Genomic DNA, 22,013 nt, shown 5'->3' with positions numbered 1-22,013 from the left:
AACTTGTTAATCTCTTCAGCAACGCCCAACTCTAGACCCGCCCCCTCCATTCCCAACACGGCTTCCGAGCTGGGGAGTCTCCCTGTCATTCATTCCAGTTGTGAGAAGCTATTGGTTAAATTGAACGCCCGTCATGCGTTAAATCCTCTGTGTGGAGATGTGATTGGTGAAAGCGCCCGGCGGGCGTGTCCCCGTCCTCAAAGGATTTTACCCGGAGTGGCCAGACGGGCTGGGGGACACAGGATGGCAGAGCTAATTGGAGTATCTAACGGGACATGCGGACGAGCTGATTTCTTCTAATATTTCAAGTGCTGGTGAGGGCCTTATGATACTTTTTGAAGCGAATAATAACGCCTTTAATCATAACAATGCAATTTGTATGTGTAATTGTGTTGGCTGTGGTCTCATTTGTCCAAACTAAGTAGTCGACCAGTGGACATGAGCTAGCTAACCAAGTGGTCAGTCGGAGCGGACCCCCAGTTGAGGATAATAAACCGACTCCAGCCCTGAAACACTGGATATTATTCTCTCTGCTGGGTAACTTTAAATCGTTTTTAACCAGATAATTGATGCTGGCTGGTGCACCGGCGTGTTTATCAGGTTGTTAGGTACCCCCAGATAGAAAACGGCTGGTTAAATTTCCGATTAAAACTGGCACACAAATACACACAAAAAAAACTAACCGGGGTGGAGATGAACAGATGTGGGTCAGTCCATCGGTAACGGGAAGCGACGGTGCGGAACAGTGATTGATCGCGGTTGCCATCAATTTACGCCCGTGTGTGTGTGTGTGTGTGTATTTCAGTGTACGTGCGTGTACGTGCATTTATCAGCCTGAAGGGAAAAGGGGGGAAAGGGAGTGTGTGTGTAGCTAAACTGAGGATTTTTAGGCATCAAACATTAAAATAGTGCATTGAAATAACTCCAGCATGGCATCTATGTGGTTTAGTCCAACTAAAGTGTTGAATATTGAAATATAAATGATGATTTCTTAGTTAAAGACAACGTGTTTCATCCCATATGACAACTTATCATCAATATGGTGGCTGACAAACCAACCACATATCAAACTAGTTGATTTTTCAGTGATCTATAAAATGATAAGATGCAAAATATGCAAGTGAGAAATGCTTATAGCTAATATTTGTTATTAATCTCCTCAAAGAAGGGGAAAGCAAATACATTTTGAATGCTGCAAATACATATGCTCCTCATCTTAACCTAATCTATCATTATCCAATAGGATTATAACAACCTGGGGTCATGTTTACAGTCAGGCGTTATTGTGGGTAAGAATAATCCTGATGATCTACTCAGCAGATATTAGGGATGTTTGGCATCATTAAAGATACCAGTATATATGGAGAAACTGTGCAAAATCACTTATTAAATAATGAAAATGATGTTCCAATATATGTCAAGTCTAGTTTTTAATTACAATTTGCTTTGTATGTCAGCAAAATTATTCAGTTATCACCCAGCCCTGACAGATAATGTGCCTTTTCCACTGCAGAAAAGAAAGAAAAAAGGATAGCCTGCTCTTATCCAGTCGTATTCACTATTCAGTAGTTGTACCCACAGTGAGTCCAAGGCACAGCACCATCAATGTTTCACTACGAGTGCCCCTGAGTAACATTGGAGCGAGGAGACATTTTTGAACAGGCGTAGACTCACAGTCAAGTTTTTTTTTTTTTTAACATCATATTTAGGGCAGTGTGACCTGACGTAATCCAAGTTGCATTATTCATTACATCAGAACAAGCAAAACAGCCTTCAACACAAGAAGCTGTACTCGGCTCATAAATTGGTAATGACTCCCCTTTCAGTTCTTAATGGAGTTCTCACATCTGTAGTAAAGGCCTCCTCTATCTGTAGGGATGTAGACTTCTTGCAGGAGTCTCAGAGGGAGTGTGTTTTACTCCAAATGCAGCCCAAATGTCACCTCTCTGAGGATCAAAGGCATTTTTGCTGCTAATGGGACATTTGAGAGGCTACCTGGTGTGTTTTACACGTTTGTTTGGATGAATGACTGAGTGTGCATGCTGTGTTGCAACAATTTACAAACACATGACAGAAAGGAAGTGCTGGAAATGTGAGAGTGAGAATCTAAGTGTGAAAGCTCATGTGCTCATCTCTGGAGCTTTTTTTTTTTTTTTTGCCTCCGTCCTCCTCCTTGAGTGAGTGAACGATGAAGGAGGAGCGCTCGCTTGCTACGCTTTCACTGCACGAGTACAGGGGGGCCTTAAAGAAGGTCGAAGAGGAGGTGGAGGAGGAGGGGGAGGATGCATGGGAGAGCTTGTGCTGTTGCCGTGTGAACGGAGCTCTATTGTCCCGGGAACCTTTCAGTGGCTTCCCCGAGGTCCCTCTTCCTACCCTTCCCCCCACTCGATACACTCTTTCTCCCTTTTTACACACAAACGCATAAACACACACATACTTTGTCTACCACCTTACGTTACACACAACCTTTTCTCTGCCTCACACACTGTCTCATTCACTGTCTCAGTTTTTTTTTCTGTCACACTCTTCTCCCTTGGTGTCTCTCCCATGCACCCTCCTGTGCCTCCACTTTCCCCTCATTTCTCACAAACAGACAAGGCCTGGCCCTCCTCCCACTCGCCCCCCAGTCACTCATTATTTCGCCTCATTGATGTGATTGTCATGCCAGGCAGACAGTAAAAGCAAAAACATGCAATCTTCTAATTTGCATCACTTCATTTCTGTGCCACAGAAAGCGCAGTGTTTCCAAAATGTTAATGCAGAGAGCTAAACCTAAGCTGTCCTCTTGTGCCAAACCACTCCTCAGTGACTGTATTCAGCATCCTTTGTGGCGGCACATGATGGTGTAATTTTACCCTTTTGTTTTCTCTTATTGGCGTGAGGCTGTTGGGATTTGCAGGGGGTCACTAGCTAAGAAACCGGGGGCAGATGAGGACTCTGCTGGTGGGAATCGTCCTTGGTCAACAGAAGTGTCTGTTTTCACAATTTGTAATTACAGTCGCTTCCAGCTAGGACACTGATAGCACGGCACTACTGCCTGATTTGTTGGTGATATATTGTGTTAAAGATGTAATCTCACTTCTTTATTTAGTCTCTAATAAGATAAGGATTCACAAACAAAAGGCTGAATATTGAGGGGGCTGTATTTTGTAGTTGTGATGAGCTAACAAGGATTTAAAAACTTAGTTTCCATGGATATCAAATGCGTTTGTTGTCATTAATGAATATTTGCAAGGTCTAGTAAATATTAGTAGTGCTTCTTGTACCTGTCTGCTATTATTAGCCATCTGTCAGACTGCCAGATATCCTGTATTGGTGCAACCTGCTTTTCTCCTGTGATTTTTTTGGTTTGTTTCTTGGCACAGCTGCACACTAAAAATTCTGGAATAGTAATCAAGACTGAACCATTGGATTGGCGATTCTAAAAATGGTTTAGGAGCATTTTGATAGGGGAAGGGCGTGTGCATGTTTCCATCTGTCTCCCTGTCTGTCCTCCCGGTTGCTTCTTGAGCCATGGCTGTATTGTTCTGGCCAAAGTGTTTGGACAGGAAAGTGTGATGTGACATGCGGGGGATGAGGAAGCAGGAGCCAGACTCAGTCTTCAAAAACAGGAAGCAGGAAGACTCACCGATAAGATGGCTGTTCTGATGCACCCTGGGAGTTCTGCCACTTTTTGTGATTGTCTGTAATCCTTTGAACTACAAAGAGTTTGGAGAGTCTGAACAGATCCAATCAGGGTTTAACTCCTTTGTTGCCGTGGGTGTGGGACTATCTGTCCAGCACTGTTTCGTCCCTTTCAGACTCAGGATACGCAACATCGCTGGGTTCACCAGTCTGTTAAAGTGACGGCATTCTGTCATTCAGACGTAGGTCACGTTTCAGACTCATCCACCAGTGACAGAGAGCCACAGTATGGTATTTGTCTTTCATGAGAGATTAGACACTACATCTAGTGATGAATAATGCATAATAATACACAAACAAACAAAAAACAAAATCTAAACTGATTGCAAGCTTAGCACTGTTCAAGTAACTAATGGCCAAGTATATTTGCAATTTCCTAATCTCTGAAAAATGTGTTCCTGTATGATGACAATCAAACTACTACCTTCCCAAAAGTATATAAACTGAATAATTCCAACAGCTGTGATGAACTCCAAGACTCAACCCGAGGATAGAATATATGTAACAATTGATTTAACTTTGATAAACGATTAACCCTGTTAACTGTGACAGCTTATGTGTCTGTTGTGGCGGGGGGAAAGGACACGGTCTGACTTGCTGTTATGTCTGGATTGATCCTGTGTGCATGTTAAGGATAATTTGACATTGTAAGTAATTAATGAAGTTACTGGTGTGCAACTCTCTTGCTTTGGAGACACTTAACTTGATCCTGCTGCTGTTTGATGCTGCTAGTATATAATAATATAATAAACCCAGAGTAAACATTCCTACAAACAACTGAAAGCAACAAACAAAACTTTAGCTCCTCTTATTGTCACGTGGAGCCAAAACCTAGATTACATGCTGATTATGGACATTATAGTTTGTAATTGATGTGTAATTGTAGAGCATAGTGAATGGGAAAGATATTTTGTGATTTTGCCACACAAGCTGCATCTTTTTCTCTCTGTGATGGTTTTGGACAAACATTGGTGCTTAAATGTGGAAAAAGACTTCCTGAAATTGCTTCACACAACTCGAAGTATCGTTGCGTGTGTGCACCTATCCATTAATGCTACGACATGCAGTTCAGACTTGTGCCATGTTGAAAGGGATAAGGAAATGTTACGAGGTTTGATTTAGTAGGATTACCATCGCATAGTGAATAGTGACCAGGGCGTTCATTCAGACGTAAAGCCAACTCGTTCAGTTGCCGTCAGATTAAAGGAAAGGAGTGCACGTCTGAAAGGGACATATGTCGTCTGGAGGAACTTGAGAAGCTTTTACACTTCGGCTTTGTCTTAGGACATATTTATTCTTCTTTACGTGTTTGGTGTTGACCATATCCATGAGTCTCTGGTTGTGTTAGGTTTCCAGCTGGGCCAGTGACAAGCTGGCCTGGGATTAGCTGGCATGCTGTATCTTCCTATCCCTAATGCTTTAATCTCTCTGCTGGTCGCCAGAAGTCTTCTGGCTTTGGGATACTGTTGGTCATCACTCTCAGTTCTCTTGTCAACAGCTTGCTTGTTTTTAATGGAAAATACTGTATTTATGGAGTAAAAACAGACTCACCTTCAAATATATTGCAGTCCCCTACAACAACCATAGCACCACAAACGACACCCACAAAAATGGCTTCCTTTAGTTAATATTTATTGTACAATTGTGCAGTAAAGCTGCAACAATTAATCAATTAGTCGATCAGCTGTCAACAATTATATTAATTGACAAGTATCAGTAATCCATTTGAGTAATTCTTAAAGAAAAATTGTCTTAGTTCTCTGATTGCACCTTAAATTTGAATAGTTTTTATTTACTCTATGATTAAAAAAAACTGAATATCTTTGGGTTGTGGACAAAACAAGACATTTAAAAGATGTCATGTGGGGTTTGACAATCACTGTCATTTACTCAAGTACTGCTTAATGATACTGACAAATTAGGCATTTCTGTTTTGACTCCTACCAACACTAATGATTTATTTATACTTGTAATTATATTTCTAATCTGATTGCAGGTACATTCATGTAACATTTAAACTAAACCAGGATTAATTAAAACAAATTCTCAGATTAAATCCTATTTTACTAAGTGTGGAAATGGTGTTGCAACTAGAGATCAGACCATTTGCAAGTATTTTTACAGCAAACAAAAGTAAACCAGCTTCTGAAATGCAAATAGTTCCTGCTTTTCTTTGTTTTCTGGGATAATAAATGTATTTATTTTTGAAACAAGCACTACACAAACAAATTTGGGCTCTTGGGAAGTCTGACATTGTGTTCACCACCGGCCATTAATCAAGAAAGTAATTAGTAGGTGAAAAAAAAAGTCTCGCTCATTAATGCTTGAGTAAATTAGATGCTGACCAACCGGTTTTGTGTCTTAATCAGAGTGTGTTTCTTGCATTTTTCTGCAGTTTGTGTCGGTGTGAGGCCTCACCATGCCGCTGGTGAAGAGGAACATCGAGCCGCGTCACCTCTGCCGGGGGGAGCTCCCCGAGGGCATCGGCAGCGAGCTGGAGTGTGTGATGAACAACACGCTCTCTGCCATCATTCGCCAGCTCAGCAGCCTGAGTAAGACACACAATCACTTACACAAACACACACCCTTTCCAGTTAAAAAAATGCTGCTAAAAGCTTTACATTTTAGTAGATAAAAGCACAATTTTGTGACACTGAAACCAGATTGAAACCAGAGAATCCTCGGGCTACATGGAGCCACTAAGGTCAGTGTGATGATGGTCTACACTGCGTGTCGTGTCTTTTTAGCAGGACAAAATCACATGCTTTCATCATTAATCCCAAAGCAGTGATTGATTTGGGTGTTGTCATGGTTACAGCGCCTGGGGTCACCGGGCTCACAGCGGGCTTAAGCAGCCTCACGCTGGAGTTTGAAGGGTTGAAATGTCAGTCTTTTAGATAGCTCTGCTAAAATGAACTTAACTGTCCAGCTGTGGACATGTGACTGTGCAGATTTGCTTGGTGTTTGTTTGTGTGTGTGTCTGTGTGGCAACTGTTTGCGTGCAGAACTGTTTAATATCGATTGTTATGCTCACTGTACGTGCATTCGACAGAGTGATTACAGCACCAAGGGCATTTATCTTCCTGTCTATCTTCTATTTCCGTGTCCTTGTTTCATACCCGCCAACAGTGGGTTATGTGTTGTCATTTGGCAGTTCCCCTTCACCCATTTATCCTCAGTTGCTCTCATTTCCCTGCTCTCACAATAACAGTGTTGAAAGTTCTTTGTGAACTTCAACACCATAATTTTAACCCAGTCGTTTATGCTGTTAACTCGTTGCTTTTTTGGCCCCGTCCTGTCCATTCTCTGTCTGTCTCTTATTGTGTCAAGTTCCTGCCCTGGGAGTGGGCCTTTTAACAGCAGCTGTGTGGGTTAAATATAAATGCTCACACATGCCTGCCGGGGTGTATCTACAGACTACATACACTGTGTGTGTGCGTGTCTGTGCGCACATGTGTGCAAGTGGACCATAAGAATCCTCAAGAGAGGTCAGAGTTGACGGGGCTCAGCATGCCGGATCTGCGATTCTTCCTTCCTCTAAATGTTTTTCCTGCAGCCCATCCTGTCAGCAGGGGGGATAGAAATAGCTCTAAGGCTGTTTGTCATTCCACACATTAAATATTACACAGTTTTCTATAATTAAATACTTTTATTAGAACTACACTGAAACTACTCCAGCTGGTTTAAATCTGTTGTCATTAAGGAAAGACTTTTTTTTGTAAGTTCATTGTAGTCTTTACGTTTTACTACTGCCCAGATTTACAGTCTTGTAGTAAATGACCTTTTGCCCTCATTAGGCTTATATAGTTGTTTGACACTTGCACGCGACTTCCTCCCTCACCCCACCCTTTTCTAGAGCAAAGATGTCACTACTTTTCAGAGTTGTTTGCCAAAATGTTAGGTAAAGAATGTGTGAAATGATGTTGGAACTAAAACAACTAAATATTTGTTGTCCAATCACATGTTAAAAGGTGCTGCAGGCTACTTAGGAGATGTTGCTTTTTAAATCTTTAATCTCAGAGCTAACATCCTCCTCCCCACTCCCATTTCCCACAATGGATTTATTATAACAGCAGTAACCAAGAGCACTGGTTTTGATTCCCAGCACTCAACATATTGTTTCTCTAGTTGGCTTTTAGCCCTCTGAGCCCAAAGCAATATCTGGGTGTTTTTTGCTCCTGTCACATTTTTCCTCACAGTGGGCTCATTTTTCACAGCAATATAAATCAATTAATCACCACTACCGAAACGGCATGAAAGCAATATATAGTCCTCTTTTATGGGAACTGTACAACCATGGCTAGAAGCAGACAGAACTCAAAATCTCATTTCTGCAGTATGACACAGTTATAAAGCCATGAATCATATAAAAGAACAAAAGTTTAATTTCTTTGCCTATGAAAAAACATGTACGATATCTGCTTTACCAATACTGAAGAAAATGGTGACTCTTCATTGTATACACTGTTTTGTACTTGCATTTTTAACTTAGGTGTCTCCAATCTGCTGTCTAAAAACACAGCCTGCACTTCAGCCCAGTTTAGATGAAAAGTCTCCAAATTTTTTTGCACGTGTCACAGTTGCCGCAGAGTCATGGCTTATTGGTTTCACTCAATTTTTAGTTTTTTGTAGAATCTGGTTAGAGCTAACTATTTGTTCTTGGTGATTTTTTTTAATGAGACGTATAATAAAGTGATTTTGATGAAATATCATGATTTTAAGCTTAGATGTGGTTAACTTTCCTGATGGCATATCACAGATGAATAGTCCAAGAACTAACAGATAGTTGAAAATCCAGTGATCTTCTCAATTTTTACAGTTTCTGGTTTTGATAAATGGTCTGTTTTCATTGACTTTCAAACCTTGCAAGTTTTGGGATTCTGAGAGTTAAATCTAAAAGTAGTAAGCAGCCAGCAGTTGTGTGTGAATTAAGGCTTCGTTCACACAGACTGGTTTGTCACTTTGTCTCTTCTGTGGCCTTTGAGGCTAAATGTGTGAAAGACGTGTAAAGGTGATGTTACATCCTGTCTTCTTGTAAACTGTGGTTGAAGAGTGTATGATTTGCGCATATTTAAGTTTTACTCTGTAAACGGCCACTAGAAAAATGGGATTATGAGCGTTGCTTATTGGTACATCAGCAGCAGTTGTTCAGGTGTGTTTTTCTGACCTAAATTTTTTATGGAAGCTTTAGACCTTTGAACTAGAAACTCTGAGCTCAGAGGTCTCTAACACTAACTGAGTCACCTTCAACAACTTCAAAGAAATGATGATGTCCTATGTAATGTAAATTAATTAATTTGCTTTTGGTCACCGGCTCCACATAAACACGCACACAGAACGATTTGCACAATCTGTATTCAGCCTATATTAAATTATTCATCAGGAATTTTGCTATATGGAGTTGTATGAGACGCCATTTCCTGCACAGACTCTCAGACTCTAGTTTCACAATGTGTCACATTACAGCTTTATTGATTTGACTTGAGCCTCAGTAGGGATTTACTTGGCTCCAGATAATGATTAAAAGTCTCCTTCTTTCTCTCAGATTTCCTGTCTCTTTCTCTTTCTGCTGTTCCATTCCAGGTAAACATGCAGAGGACATATTCGGCGAGCTGTTCAACGAGGCCAACACCTTCTACCTGCGTGCCAACTCTCTCCAGGATCGCATTGACCGGCTGGCCGTCAAAGTCACGCAGCTGGACTCTACTGTGGAGGAAGGTGGGTCAGAGGTTAGATGACTGAGAGTGCAAGTCATCAGTCATTGTTGAAGGGCTGATTGTGTGTATGCTTTTCACTTTGTCTGCTTACTGAATGCCTTTTTCTTTTCACTCTCCATTGTTAGTTTTTTCTTTTTATCCCCTCTTCCTCTCCCTTCCAATAGGCCATTCATTTGATGAGTCATGTGTCCTCTCTGTCTTTTTTTGTGCTCTCAGTTTCTCTGCAAGATATCAACATGAGGAAGGCCTTCAAGAGCTCCACCACCCAGGACCAGCAGGTGGTGTCCAAGAGCAGCGTGCCCAATCCGGTCAGAGAGATGTACAACCTGAGCGACAAGCCTCCACCTCTCAGCATCCTCTCATCTTACAGGTTGGTGTTGTTGATGCACACACTCAGACATCCATGCTTTTCCAGCATAATCACTGTAACATTTTCAGAACCTAACTAAATGTACAGTCACTTTTTAATCAAGACTTCTTCTAAATTCCCCAGCTAAAATTTGAAACTGGTTCCAGAAACGTATTGAATAGAAACAAACAGATGAATAATATCAGCCGAAGCCTCTCGTGTCATTTTTGTTTATAGTTTGTCCAACATCTGTCTTTCAAAATGCTGAAGTTAATCAGTTTCCTACATTTTAACAGCTTGACTTGAATAGGCATATTTGTACAAAATATATAGTTTCACATGTGATACAATTAAGATTTCGTTAGCCTTAAATTAATTTACATAAGTCCTGAAGAATATTTTATGACTTCTAATTTTAGCAAAAAATTAAGGAGCTTAAATTATCCATTTGTGATCATTTCATCCATGTCTTTTCTGCCACCTATCTGGGTCCATCACTGTTATTATATATGTAATTATGGTTTATTATTATAAACTGCTCACAAGTACTGAAATATGATTAATTGACCAGGAGGAGGTGAAGCTGTAACATTTGATAATAACTCCGAGTCATAATTTCTCTCCTTTTTTTCCTTTTCATAACTTCGTGCTTTAGTCAGTGTGATTATAAAGCAGGTATTAAATAACAGTTGCATTGGAAAGTGTTCTGAAATTTAACTTCAACCCTTCAAGCCTCCAGTTTAAAAGTTTTTTTTTTATCTGATTTTTTGCTAGTGTCTGACCTACATCCAGAGTGAAACAGCAGATTTTATACTATGTCCTGCTGCATTTGGGAGCTGCTTTTATGCAATATGCTTTCCAGTACATAGGTGCATTACATATTTAGCATGTCAGGCTCCAGTGGGAATCTTAACTCCTAACCCAGACTACATGGCACACTTTACTCACTTTTTTCTCTATTCTTTCAGTCTCTCTACCTTTTCATTTTTCATCCTGTCATTTCCATTTATGCTGTCTTTGATAAAAATGCAGAAGCCCTACTCGTAATTTCACTCTTGTTCTTCCATCAGCCTCCCCCACTTCTGCAATATTCATACCTTCATATGTTTTATTCCCAACTTAGTCTTCTCACAATTACACTTATTCAAGAAATGCCAGCACTGTGCCAGCACCATCTCATTCTGCCTAAACAGTAACACTGCATTGGCAGATTCTACTTCATGTCGCTTTATGTACGAAGATATTTGATTACCAACTCCTTGGTGTTTGTCTCTGTAGGGATGACCACAAGGAAGCACTTAAGTTCTACACCGACCCCTCCTACTTCTTTGATCTGTGGAAAGAAAAAATGCTGCAGGACACTGAGGACAAGCGGAAAGAGAAGAGGAAGCAGAAGGTAAAACACTGTGCAAGAGTGTCTCACAGATCTACCCAGATAAACCGACTACAGTTCATTGTTTCAAGTTTAAGATTTTAATTGCTGGTCCTCCTCCTCCCCAAAGTTTCTCAGTATTAGTTATTGACCAAACAGATTTTATAGAAAAGTGATAGTATCAGGGTGCCCATTGGCATAGAAAACATACAAGACAAAGCATAAAGTAAGATAAGATAAGATAAAGTAAGATAAGATAAAGTAAGATATGATGACATAAGCCTTTATTAAGAAGAGAAAGAAAGAATTTGCAGAACTTTACAGTGGAACTCAGTGCGATAGTCCAAAAACATACATACTAAAAGTGTCTCCACACACTGTTTACGCTGTTGTTAATAGTTTATTGGTTAGTGCAATGTAGTATCGATTGAAATTCTTTCTTTCTCTTTCTTCAGGAGCAGAGGCGTTGTGTGGATGGGACATTACAGAGGGAGGTTAAGAAGGTCCGCAAGGCGAGGAATCGTCGTCAGGAGTGGAATATGATGGCCCTGGATAAAGAGCTGAGGCCAGACCATCGACACACCATCCACCGAGACAGAGGAGCTTCTTCTGAGGGCTCAATGTCACCAGAGAACAGGTATGAGTTGTGTTTCCTCATTTTCATCACAAGACAGGCTGTAATGTGCTCTACGATTCATATTCATTTTGCTTTTTCAGGGGTCACGGCCTGGATCAGCATCACTACCCCAACAGCATGAACCATGCTGGCCACGCCCACACCTACTCCGGCCCCCCGCCCAGTGTCCTGGCAGCCCAGATGGCTGCCGGACATGCTGCCCGAGCAGGAAGTGAACATGACGCCAGAGGTAGGACTATGATGGCCTATGGGAGTGGGACACTGGGCCGCTCTCACCACCAGCAAGTGCCGCTGCCTCCTCCACCTGCTGAGGCTATGAACGGAGGCTCCATGTCCCTCCCACCAGTGGACTACAGGTGAATACGGACTTCAATTTAAACAAATGTTGAAGTTTTTCCTGTCTTTTCCTAACAACAAGCTACAAAACATGAACACACTATGAAATACTGCACATACATATTTAAACATTCATCACAATACATAGGCAGTATTCCAAATCCAGACATTTATTCTGTGTATTGTGTCCGTTAACGGCTTCTGTTTAGTTGTTGATTATGTACAGTATGTTTCTGTAGGTTCCCACAGTTTGTTGAGTCCTGTATATTTTTGTCCCCCCATTTTTTCCAAGTTTAAAATCCTCCTTGGGCCATTTTTCTAGATTTTCCAATTTATTAAGATTGCCCATTTTACTGCCAAAATTAGAAATTTAACAGCAAGACATTGTGCTCACATTTGTTCTACATTTTCAGTTTTAACCCTCGTAATGTCCTCCCAGTTGCCGTACACCTTTTGTCCTTTGGGGTCAAAAATTACCCGGCCAGGTTTGACTGTTATTTAAAGCATATAAATTGTCAATCAAATCTGTGTTACACCTTTAGTCTTACTTCAGTCCCACCCATTACCACAAATTTTTTCGCTTTTTTTTTGGACTTTAGGGCCAAATAGACCTTGCTTACATAAAAGTATACGACGGCAAGAGAAAAAAAAAGATTTTATTTGGGGACAGAGTGATACCAGGACAACACGAGGGTTAAAATGTCTAAAAATCCATTTGTTCTGGTTTACTTTAATCTACATCAGATTTTGTTAAACAAATCCTGAGTGCATCAAAAGCCTCAGGGTAATAGTTCCCTCGGTCACATTAACACAGTTTTCCATGGGTAGGTTAAACGCTTAAAAATGAATAAACATTTGACAAAAAGGGTCACAAATAATAAATCACAGGACGACATGATTTAGCTACTCAGGCTGACAGACACTGAGATATTAAAAAAAGCTTTGACACTAACCTACTTTATACCGTTAAATTACTATAATGCAGTTTTACTACAAGCCAGCACAGGCTCTTACTTAAATCTAGTGAACTTTGAGCTGATGCTGCCACCTGGTGGGTCATCATCTTTATGATTCACTCTTGGGCCCAGAAGCCTGCATGTGGTGGCAGTAAACTTAAGTTCTGAGTGCTGTGATGTTTGTTAACGCTGCTAATTCTCTCTCCTTCTGTCCTTCTCGCAGTATGGATGGATATGCCAACACCGGTCCTCCTCCCCCTCCTCCTGCCCCCCTCATCCCTTCTGCCCAGACGGCCTTTGCCTCACCCCCCGGAGGTCCGATGTCTCCTGGCCCAATGGCTGGTGCTGCCGGCTACGCTCCGCCTCCACCACCTGTATCTGGAGCGCAGGCAGCTCCGCCTCCTCCTGGTCCTCCACCTCCTCCGCTTCCAGCTGGTGCCTCCCACTCCACAACCCACAAGATGTCCTCCATTGCACCCGCTGAGACTACAGTGGTCAATGATGCCCGCAGCGATCTGCTGGCTGCTATACGTATGGGTGAGTCCTGTAGTGTGTCTATGTATGTGTCCACAATGAGTCCTCCCAATATATATACATATATGAGTCTTTTTTGGAAACATCTACATCTATTCCACCTTTAACATAGGATTTATCTGAAACAATCTTTGTTAAATTCAGTAAGACTAACATAGAATGTGTTAAAAGTGGAAAAAAAGATTTTCAGTCACAGTTCTCAATATATTGTAGATAAATCTCACATAATTTAACTGAATTTATACACTACATGTAGAACATATATGTAAGAAATAGCTGCCACTGAATTACAACACATGATGTATGCACAACTTTGGTAGGTTATAAAAATATCTCTGCAACATAGCAGAGGTTTATATGGAGTTTTGGGTAAAAGATGAATCATTCACCTTCATTTTAACATCAAGAAAAGATGGAATTTTGTGTTTTATTTTATTCCTGATTCATCAAGTTCAGGTCATTTCTAGGTAATTGAGAGTGGAAATAGAAGTCACAGACAGCTTCACTCATGTTACTTAATTACTCTTTGCTGATTTTCTCATTTCAGATTATTGAGAGCAAGTTAACAATTTGCATGCTTGATATTCAAACAAGAATGCTTAAATATAGGGTATTTTAATGCTCAGCATTGTCATTTTTCGGTTGTTAATCAAGGAAATAACACTATACTGATTATATTTTAGTTTTCACTGCTTTTTCTGACTCTACACCAGACTTAAAAGGTGTATAGTTAAAACACGGCTTTAAATTCCACATTTTCTTGCAGGCATCCAGCTGAAGAAGGTGCAGGAGCAGCAGGAGCAGCAGGCTAAGAGGGAACCAGTTGGAAACGACGTGGCCACCATCCTGTCGCGACGCATCGCTGTGGAATACTCCGACTCAGAGGACGACTCCGAGTTGGAGGAGAACGACTGGTCGGATTAACACACACACAAGAAAATAGGACAACCACTAAATATACATGCACAATAAGATACGCAGTCAGTCAGTCAGTCTCACACTCACCTGAAAGAATGCCCACTGTGCCACAATCACAGGTTATCACAGACTTGCTGTTGCTGAAAACACACACACACAAACTACACCTACACACAATCACATGCTGTAGGTTGATATACGCTGAATGGTCCAATACTGGAAATTTGGGGGTGTATTCAGTATGCATAAACACTGTACAGAGACTAGTAATATACCATAATGCTGACCACTCTGTGAAACAATAACACTGAGTTTGATGGATATATTTCAAAGCATTGTGAATACACCCCAGTGGATGTTTGTCTACCTGTTGTAACACTATAGACACCCTGTGAAGGTGCTTATTTCATGTATAGTCAAAGCTTGAGAGTGTTAGAATTATTATAGAAACTTTCCTCTTGAGCTAACCAATGTACTTTGTCTTTTTTTAAATGTTTTTACCGAAACACATGCGTATGCCATAGATCATGAGGCAAGTTTTTAACGTGTAGATGACAATAACTGGAAGTAATGCTGGAGTTCAGTGGCAGCTGAACGAATGACTGGGAAAATCATCTGAAATGCTGTGGTTATGGATGGATGAGAGCGCAATATGTAAAAAGTCTTACTGATCAAAACTATGTTAACCGTTTGAGCCATCTGCAATCGCTCACTGCTGTGTGGAGGGGAAGGGGGGGGGGGGGGGGTCATGTATATGCTAGTTTGAACTCTGTAGCCTTTGAAACAGAGACAAAATAAAATGATGAATGAAGGATCATGGCCAGGCTGCCATGTCTCTTTACTGTTCCACTGTCGTCATAGAGACAACACATACCTGGCTCTAAGACTTCAGTTTCCATGGCAACAGTACAGCTAAGAAGGGAGTTGCCAGGGAAACAGAAGAGTGCGAAAAAAAGGGGGGGGTAGAGGGGTGCAGTGAGCCAGGATGAGGATGAACAAATTAGTCAAGGCAGGAGTTTTATGCACAGCACATGTTTGTTTTTAATACAAAATTAACAAGATCTCTCAATCGAGTGAACTAACCAAAGCAATAAAAAGTACGACTAACACCTTGGAAAAATAGACACCACGGTCACACAAATGTTTTTACAATATCTCAGTTAAGTTAGTGCATGTTGATTATCATTTATACGTTTCATTTTGCAAGATACTTAATTTGTTGTGCCATTTTCATCCAAAAAATAAAGTGCATTTCACACTGAAAACTATGCATACGTCTACACAAGATGCTGTTGCTGTGGCGTCACCCCCCACCCGCGCCCCCATTCTTCAACCCTCACCCTATAACACACACACATTCACAGGCCCTTCAGTGTTTTGATATTTAGCTCTATTAGTAACCATCAGAAATCTCCTCTTTTTGCTGAACCAACAGCCCGTCGCTGGCAGCATTTTCTCCAAAAAAACCCAGTTGCTTTGTAGGCAACCTTGTGTATTGTGACACTGCGAAACCATTCAGTAGATTAACAGGTGTGTCAACAGATAAGTATTACATCCAACATCACAGTCTTTTATCTTTTCGTGGATACAAAGCCCTTGTTCACACCTGCTCAACAACAAAAATCTCAACAATACTGTTGGCTGCACAAGAGATTCACATTCACCAATCAGAGAAAGTCATGTACCATTTTTTCCCTCAAACATCCCCCATCTGTTGAGCCAAATCTTCTCGATCGTCCAATAACCAGACTTTACAAACTGGTGCATATTGAAGCGAGGAAAGTGAAGTCTAATGGAACAATGTCTACATTAACAGCCAAGGTGGAGAAATGTCATTCAAAAAAATGGTGCACCCCGACTCATCCTCTAGTTTGACTGGCTTTGGTAGCACCATGCACGGTGGTAGAAAGTCCCTCCTCTTCAGCATGCCTTATTTACAGAAACGAACAAAGTCGAGAGGAGGGGATCTCAGTTAAACAATTCGATAAATACTACATTCAGAAAAAGGCTTTACAGCGCGGTTATATCATACATCAGAATCTGAAAGAATTCAGGCCAGACTAAAGTGGAAAAAAATAGAACTTTTCAATGAATATAACAAAATAGACTTTTCTCCAAAGGTAAAGTAATAAGAGTTTGTGATGGTTTGTGATGTGCCAGTCTGACCTGTTGGTGCTCATCGAATAACTACAGGGTTCAGTCTGACACTGTGCACAAGTTCACATACACGGGCTACTTTCCAATGTTCACAAATGCTGCTCTTCAACTTTCCTTGCTGGTCTCCCATTTTTTTCTCATTTTGCACAACTCAAAGCTCTCCAAATGTCTCTGTCGCACTCACTGAGCAGCGAGACAGCAAGGAAGGAACGAAGAAGCAGTGTTTACATTTGGAAGTAGCCATTTTTAGCTCATAGGATCATTCAGAGGTCACTTAACGGACACCTGCCTCAACCAGACTAGACTGATTTTTAAGTAGAGTATAATATTAGTGATAGAGGAGACAGAGAACACACGGCAGGACTAGGATCTAAGTTCATTCAGAGTTCCTTTCACTTTGGCTTGAAGTGCTGGAGCGCCCACGCCCACCTCCTAGTCCTACCTCCCTCCGAGAAGCTCTACAGACATGGAACGAGGCCACTTCTCAGAAACGACAGGAAGACTGGCAGCATTATCCTCTAAGGTCAGGGGGGGCGAACAGGACTTGATATTCCTCACACCTGTATTATTGCCCCTCTGCTGACAACACAAGGAGACAGATTATGGTCTGCTGAGCTGCTGGATCACAAACACGCACACGGACACACACATGCACACACCCGGAGGCCATGCAACTCATACAAGATGCACGAAAAAACACAGTCCCAAATCACGCACTGATATTTGAGGTTACGACACTCAGGACAGTTCGTATGCTCACAGAAAAGGCAGAGGCAACAGAAAACAGTTCACAATTTCATCCCGGTGCGACAAATGATCCAAAAGCTCGATTTGGGGTTCGGAAAAAACACTGAGGAGGGATGAGGCAGTGGTGTCACCATGATGAATGAGTCATTTGATCTTGTCCTTTTTTTTTCTTCTTTCTTTCTTTCTTTCTCCAGCCCAGGAGTGATTATCCTACCACCTATTTGAAGATGTATCACTGAAGCATCACTTGTAGCTCACTGAGCCTGTTCTCTACAACACATCCCCACCCGAGTGGCCATTGTGGTACTTCACTCATCAGGAAGAAGTCACGGTGGGACATGGATGTTATTGCTGTCTGAGTATTGCTTCACATCTAAAAAATAACTACCATTCATAGGCTAGTTATTGCTGACATGGTCTGAAGGAGTAAGGAATCAGCATACATGTTTTTGGAGACCAAAAAAGATCATCGACAACTAACTCAGAGCAGCTGATGTGACTTGAGCACAATCGAAGCGAAGCTATAAGAGCGCCTCGGAACTTATCTTCACTATACTGCAAAAGTACTACAAAAAATTCCACATTTTCCAAAAAGAGTGCCACTTTTGTGACCTTTGAGTGATGACTGTAGCTCTTAAAATGCAATACATGTGAGGTACACTGTGGTACATAGTACAAAAAAAACTATTAGGGTCACGATGACATTAGGAAACCGTGGCACATCCACCGCAGTGGCCTAGGTGACCTAACACACTGAACTCTGGGAGAAAAAAAACGAGATCTGTGCTTGTTGCATGCAAATTAGAGTGGAGTCTAGCATGCAGATCTGATATTATGGGGTTGGTGTGGAGCCAAAACCGCTCTAATAATTTCCAGACACAGATTACTTCTATTATTTGGCTATTCGGGACTAACTTCTAGTTAACGTCTCCCATAAGATTTCTTTAGAGATACTTTTATTATATCTGTTATTCTTTCAGATCATTCAATTTTGAGAGATTTTCTCAAAAAAAAATAAATCTTGCCGCATTCTCCACATTCATAAAGTCAAAAGCAATCACCTTTCAGAAAGTGAAAGAGGGATATAGCTACAGTAAGGTTACATAATCTGATAGGCCTATATTCGGTTTGGTGCCTCCATACTAATAAAAAATTGAGGAGGGGGTTAATGGAGCGCTCTCGGGGGATTTTTCTTGAGCTGGTCTCAAACACATTCGCACACAACCTAGATTGTATATTTTTTAAAAAAAAAAGAAGAAGAGAAAATGGGAGAGGCGAGGAGAAGAAGGAGCGGCTTGATTTCTTTCTGGGCGTCTGTTGGGTTCGCAGAGCTCGGATCAGAGAGCACCGGCTCTATTTTTAGCTCTCCGTGGCTGTTTAGCTTTCGACGCACGTTCAGAGTGCAGCAGCAGAGCGCCGGGATGCTGCTCCAGACGGGCTTTGCTGTGGAAATGCCTGCGTATTCAGCCGCTCCCTCCTTCTCCAACGCTCTCCTCTCCACAGCGCACACGCTTAATGCGCCCGTGTACTTTTACGCACGCACGCACCCAGGCACACAAACAAATAACTCCTCCGTTACTTGAAGGAAAACAAGCACGTGTCAACCAAAGCTCCAGCGCTGATAAGTGTGCGTGCACATCCTATATACAGCTGCTGCCTGTTCCATGTGATGCACTCAGCGCGCTCTGCAGAAACGAGGAAGGGCGTGGCAGGGCCGGGACGGGAGGGGGGCGGGATGCAGCCCGCATTGTGGCCTTCAGTGGGGAAGACAGTGCCCTGTGGTGAGTGGAACAAAGAAAAAAACGTCATCCATCCATGTGGGCTGTGGATAACTAACCAAACTGCCTCTGCCGGGGACAACTCCAGCCACGACTGAAGCCACAGCCCTCCGCCACTTCCCCTGACCTCCACTGCTGCTGCTCTGTTTCACACCGGACACATCCAGTGAGGAGCACAGCTGACCCAGGTCGCCTCTCTCTTCCCACCTGGGTCTGCTAGGTCAGACGTCACTGGGGGTCCGTGCACGCTGGGCCACGCTGGCGGGAACACAGCCGCAGCACACCAGCCACAGCGCCTTCTGGATCTCCTGGTTCCTGAAGGCGTAGATGACCGGGTTGATGACCGAGTTGTAGGTGGCAGGCACCAGCGTGGCGTAGGTGTAGAGCGGAGGGTAGGTGTAGTCGGCGATGAGGGAGTAGACGGTGAATGGCATCCAGCAGGCGGCGAAGGTACCCAGGATGATGGCCAGTGTCGACACGCCCTTCCGCGTTGTGACGTAGTGGGGCGTAGCAGCCAGGAAGTGGTGCTGGAGGGCGATCTGGTGAGCGTGGCGCATCACGATCTTGCAGATCTGGACGTAGAGTTGCAGCATGAGGCCGAAGAGCAGCAGGAAGGAGACGGACAGCACGGCGATGTTGTTCTTTGTCAGGGGCCGCACCACGCTACAGGTAGCCTCCTCTGCCAGGCAGTTGACCCCTGTGACCGGCAGCAGGCCGAGACACAGGGAGAGGCCCCACAGCAGCACCAGCATGGTGTAGGTGAAGGCCGCCGTTCGCTCCGAGTTGTAGGTGAGGGCGTAGTACAGTGACAGGTAGCGGTCGATGGTGATGGCCAGCAAGCTAAAGACAGACGCGGAGAAGGAGGCCACCACCAAGCCCACGGTCAGCAGCTGGGCTGAGTCAGAGCGAAGCAAGTAGGCACAGGTGAAGTGAAGCACAAGGCCCAGGCCAGCCAGGAGGTCGGCCAGCGCCAGGCTGCCGATCAGCAGAAACATGGGGGCTCTGAGCGCCGGGTTCTGCCAGATTACCAGCACCACCAGGGCATTCTCACAGGCTATCAGAGTCCCCGACGAGCACAGCACAATGTCCCAGGGGTTGACCAGCAGAGGCAGCTGGCTGGGCTGCAGGGAGTCGTCCGGCGGAAACGTCCCCAGGCTGGTGCTGTTGTCCATCGGTCCCCCGCCTCCACTGGCCCATGCTGTGGGGTCAGGGGTCAGCCAGCTGGGGGTGACCGGTGGCTCTTCACTCATTGTGCCCCCCGTCTGAAATTGACACACACACACTATAATCACACCGGTTGTCTGCACACTTTCATGGGTGAAAAGACAAAGAAGCGTCATAAATAAATGTTACAAGTGTCTCTGCTGGGTGTTTCTAGTTTGTGGCTCTACAGTTCCCTACACCGGAGGACATAAAGGAGGCTCCTGCTTCCCTCTTCTCTACATCACACCTCTCTGGATTTGTGCTGTTTTACAGACAACTCAAACAGGTTAGTGCGCATGTGACACAGTATGGATGCCTCTGAGAGCACATTATGCAGGAGCATACATTGGCCATCATGTTGCTGTTTTACAACTTGGAACCAAAATCGTGAACTACAGTTAAAAATCTGCTCACTTTCATCCTCACATTCAATCATAAAACCCCCATAATGCAACAGAATTGTAATCCACATTACTCCAGCTGCTCCAAACTGTTAACAGGTAATGTATTTTCCCCTGGGGATTAAACCCTGTGACTGTTGAAGCTATTACAGAATTGCAGAGGACACGTGTGAAGAGCTCCAATTTATAAATGCACGGAGGAGGAAATGCAAGAGGATAACGGAGAACCAGAAAATGATTTGTAGCAGATTCCCGGCTCCGACTGCCGATATCGATGGCAATAAAAAGACCAGCTCTCCACGGCAGAAAGCAGCCTACCGCACCCCCGTTATGGAAATGCCTCTTACATGCATCTCAAACTGCCGCTTTACCCCATGCACCTTGCATCAGTGGCTGCTCCACGTCAGCAAAAGGATGCTAGATGGGGGAAGGAGAGAAGAAAAAAAAAACAGGCTGCATTTTTCCATGCATGGCAGGGATGCTCAATAATCCGCCTCCACCCAGCCTACCTTGAGTCTGTGAGGTGACACTTCCCGTCTAGATGGAAGAACAGCAGCCTCGTATTTCCATGTTACTGATGAGGACGGTGCAGCGCCGGCGGACAGAGACGCAGCTCGGGGAGGGGAGATGATGGAAGAAGAAGGAGAAGAAGAAGAAAAGAGCGCGGAGCGGCTCTACGGCGCATCGCCGTGGACTGCGGCTGTGCGGGGAGCAGCGAGTGGAGCAGCGGCTGTGGAGCAGGAGAGGAGGTGTGAGCGTGCAGGGGAGGAGGGGGTCGATGATGAAGGAGGAGTCCCAAATGGACCAGACTGCCGGAGACTGGGTGAACTCTGTGAAATGTCTGGTCCCGCTGCCTCAAGGACGGAGGCAGGTGTGAGGTTGGCAGGTATTTGCGCTTTAACGTGATTTTCATCCACATGGAACCAAAGATGATTGGGCTGCAACATTTGTGCCACATCTGATACATCTTAATCCAGGCTGCACAGTGATTTGTTACTTTTAGTGATTTTTTTTCATGCTGCCTGACTCGAGTTTCAGATACGAAGATGCTGGAGGCAGAGACTCGCTCTCCTGCGACGCCCTGCTATTCCTGTCCCGTCTGTGCTATTAACAGCAACCCTGATGTGTGTCACCAACCTCCCTCCCTCCCTCCCTCTCTCCCTCCCTCTCCTCTGTCCTCCATCTTCTCTGTCACATCTCTCGCCGTGCTACCTCCACGACACC

General features: G+C 43.3%; 2 protein-coding genes across 2 annotated transcripts; one reads left to right on the top strand and one right to left on the bottom strand.

The window, feature by feature from the left end:
- Positions 1–155: 155 nt before the first annotated feature.
- Positions 156–15,771, top strand: wasf3b (WASP family member 3b). Its single transcript, XM_023293973.3, has 9 exons — positions 156–314; positions 6,080–6,236; positions 9,268–9,402; positions 9,618–9,771; positions 11,029–11,146; positions 11,578–11,759; positions 11,840–12,115; positions 13,275–13,588; positions 14,352–15,771. Exons 2-9 carry the CDS (start codon positions 6,104–6,106, stop codon positions 14,507–14,509), a joined length of 1,470 nt encoding a protein of 489 aa, XP_023149741.1. The 5' UTR covers positions 156–314; positions 6,080–6,103; the 3' UTR covers positions 14,510–15,771.
- Positions 15,520–21,800, bottom strand: gpr12 (G protein-coupled receptor 12). Its single transcript, XM_023293975.3, has 2 exons — positions 21,299–21,800; positions 15,520–20,447 (listed from the first exon to the last, which is right to left on the bottom strand). The coding sequence occupies exon 2, from the start codon at positions 20,433–20,435 to the stop codon at positions 19,407–19,409; it is 1,029 nt and encodes a 342-aa protein (XP_023149743.1). The 5' UTR covers positions 20,436–20,447; positions 21,299–21,800; the 3' UTR covers positions 15,520–19,406.
- Between the last annotated feature and the right edge of the window lie 213 nt (positions 21,801–22,013).

The sequence above is a fragment of the Amphiprion ocellaris genome, chromosome 22 (genome assembly GCF_022539595.1).
Source record: "Amphiprion ocellaris isolate individual 3 ecotype Okinawa chromosome 22, ASM2253959v1, whole genome shotgun sequence".
NCBI lineage: Eukaryota > Metazoa > Chordata > Actinopteri > Pomacentridae > Amphiprion > Amphiprion ocellaris.
Note: the sequence above shows the minus strand (reverse complement) of the source record. Positions and strands in the feature narration are given on the sequence as shown.

Excerpts from the sequence above, each read along its gene's own strand:
- wasf3b (XM_023293973.3), top strand. The coding sequence starts at position 6,104 with ATGCCGCTGGTGAAGAGGAACATCGAGCCGCGTCACCTCTGCCGGGGG. Across the intron at positions 6,237-9,267 it reads TCGCCAGCTCAGCAGCCTGA|GTAAACATGCAGAGGACATA; the intron begins GTAAGACACACA and ends GTTCCATTCCAG. Across the intron at positions 11,760-11,839 it reads TCAATGTCACCAGAGAACAG|GGGTCACGGCCTGGATCAGC; the intron begins GTATGAGTTGTG and ends TTGCTTTTTCAG.
- gpr12 (XM_023293975.3), bottom strand. The coding sequence starts at position 20,435 with ATGAGTGAAGAGCCACCGGTCACCCCCAGCTGGCTGACCCCTGACCCC.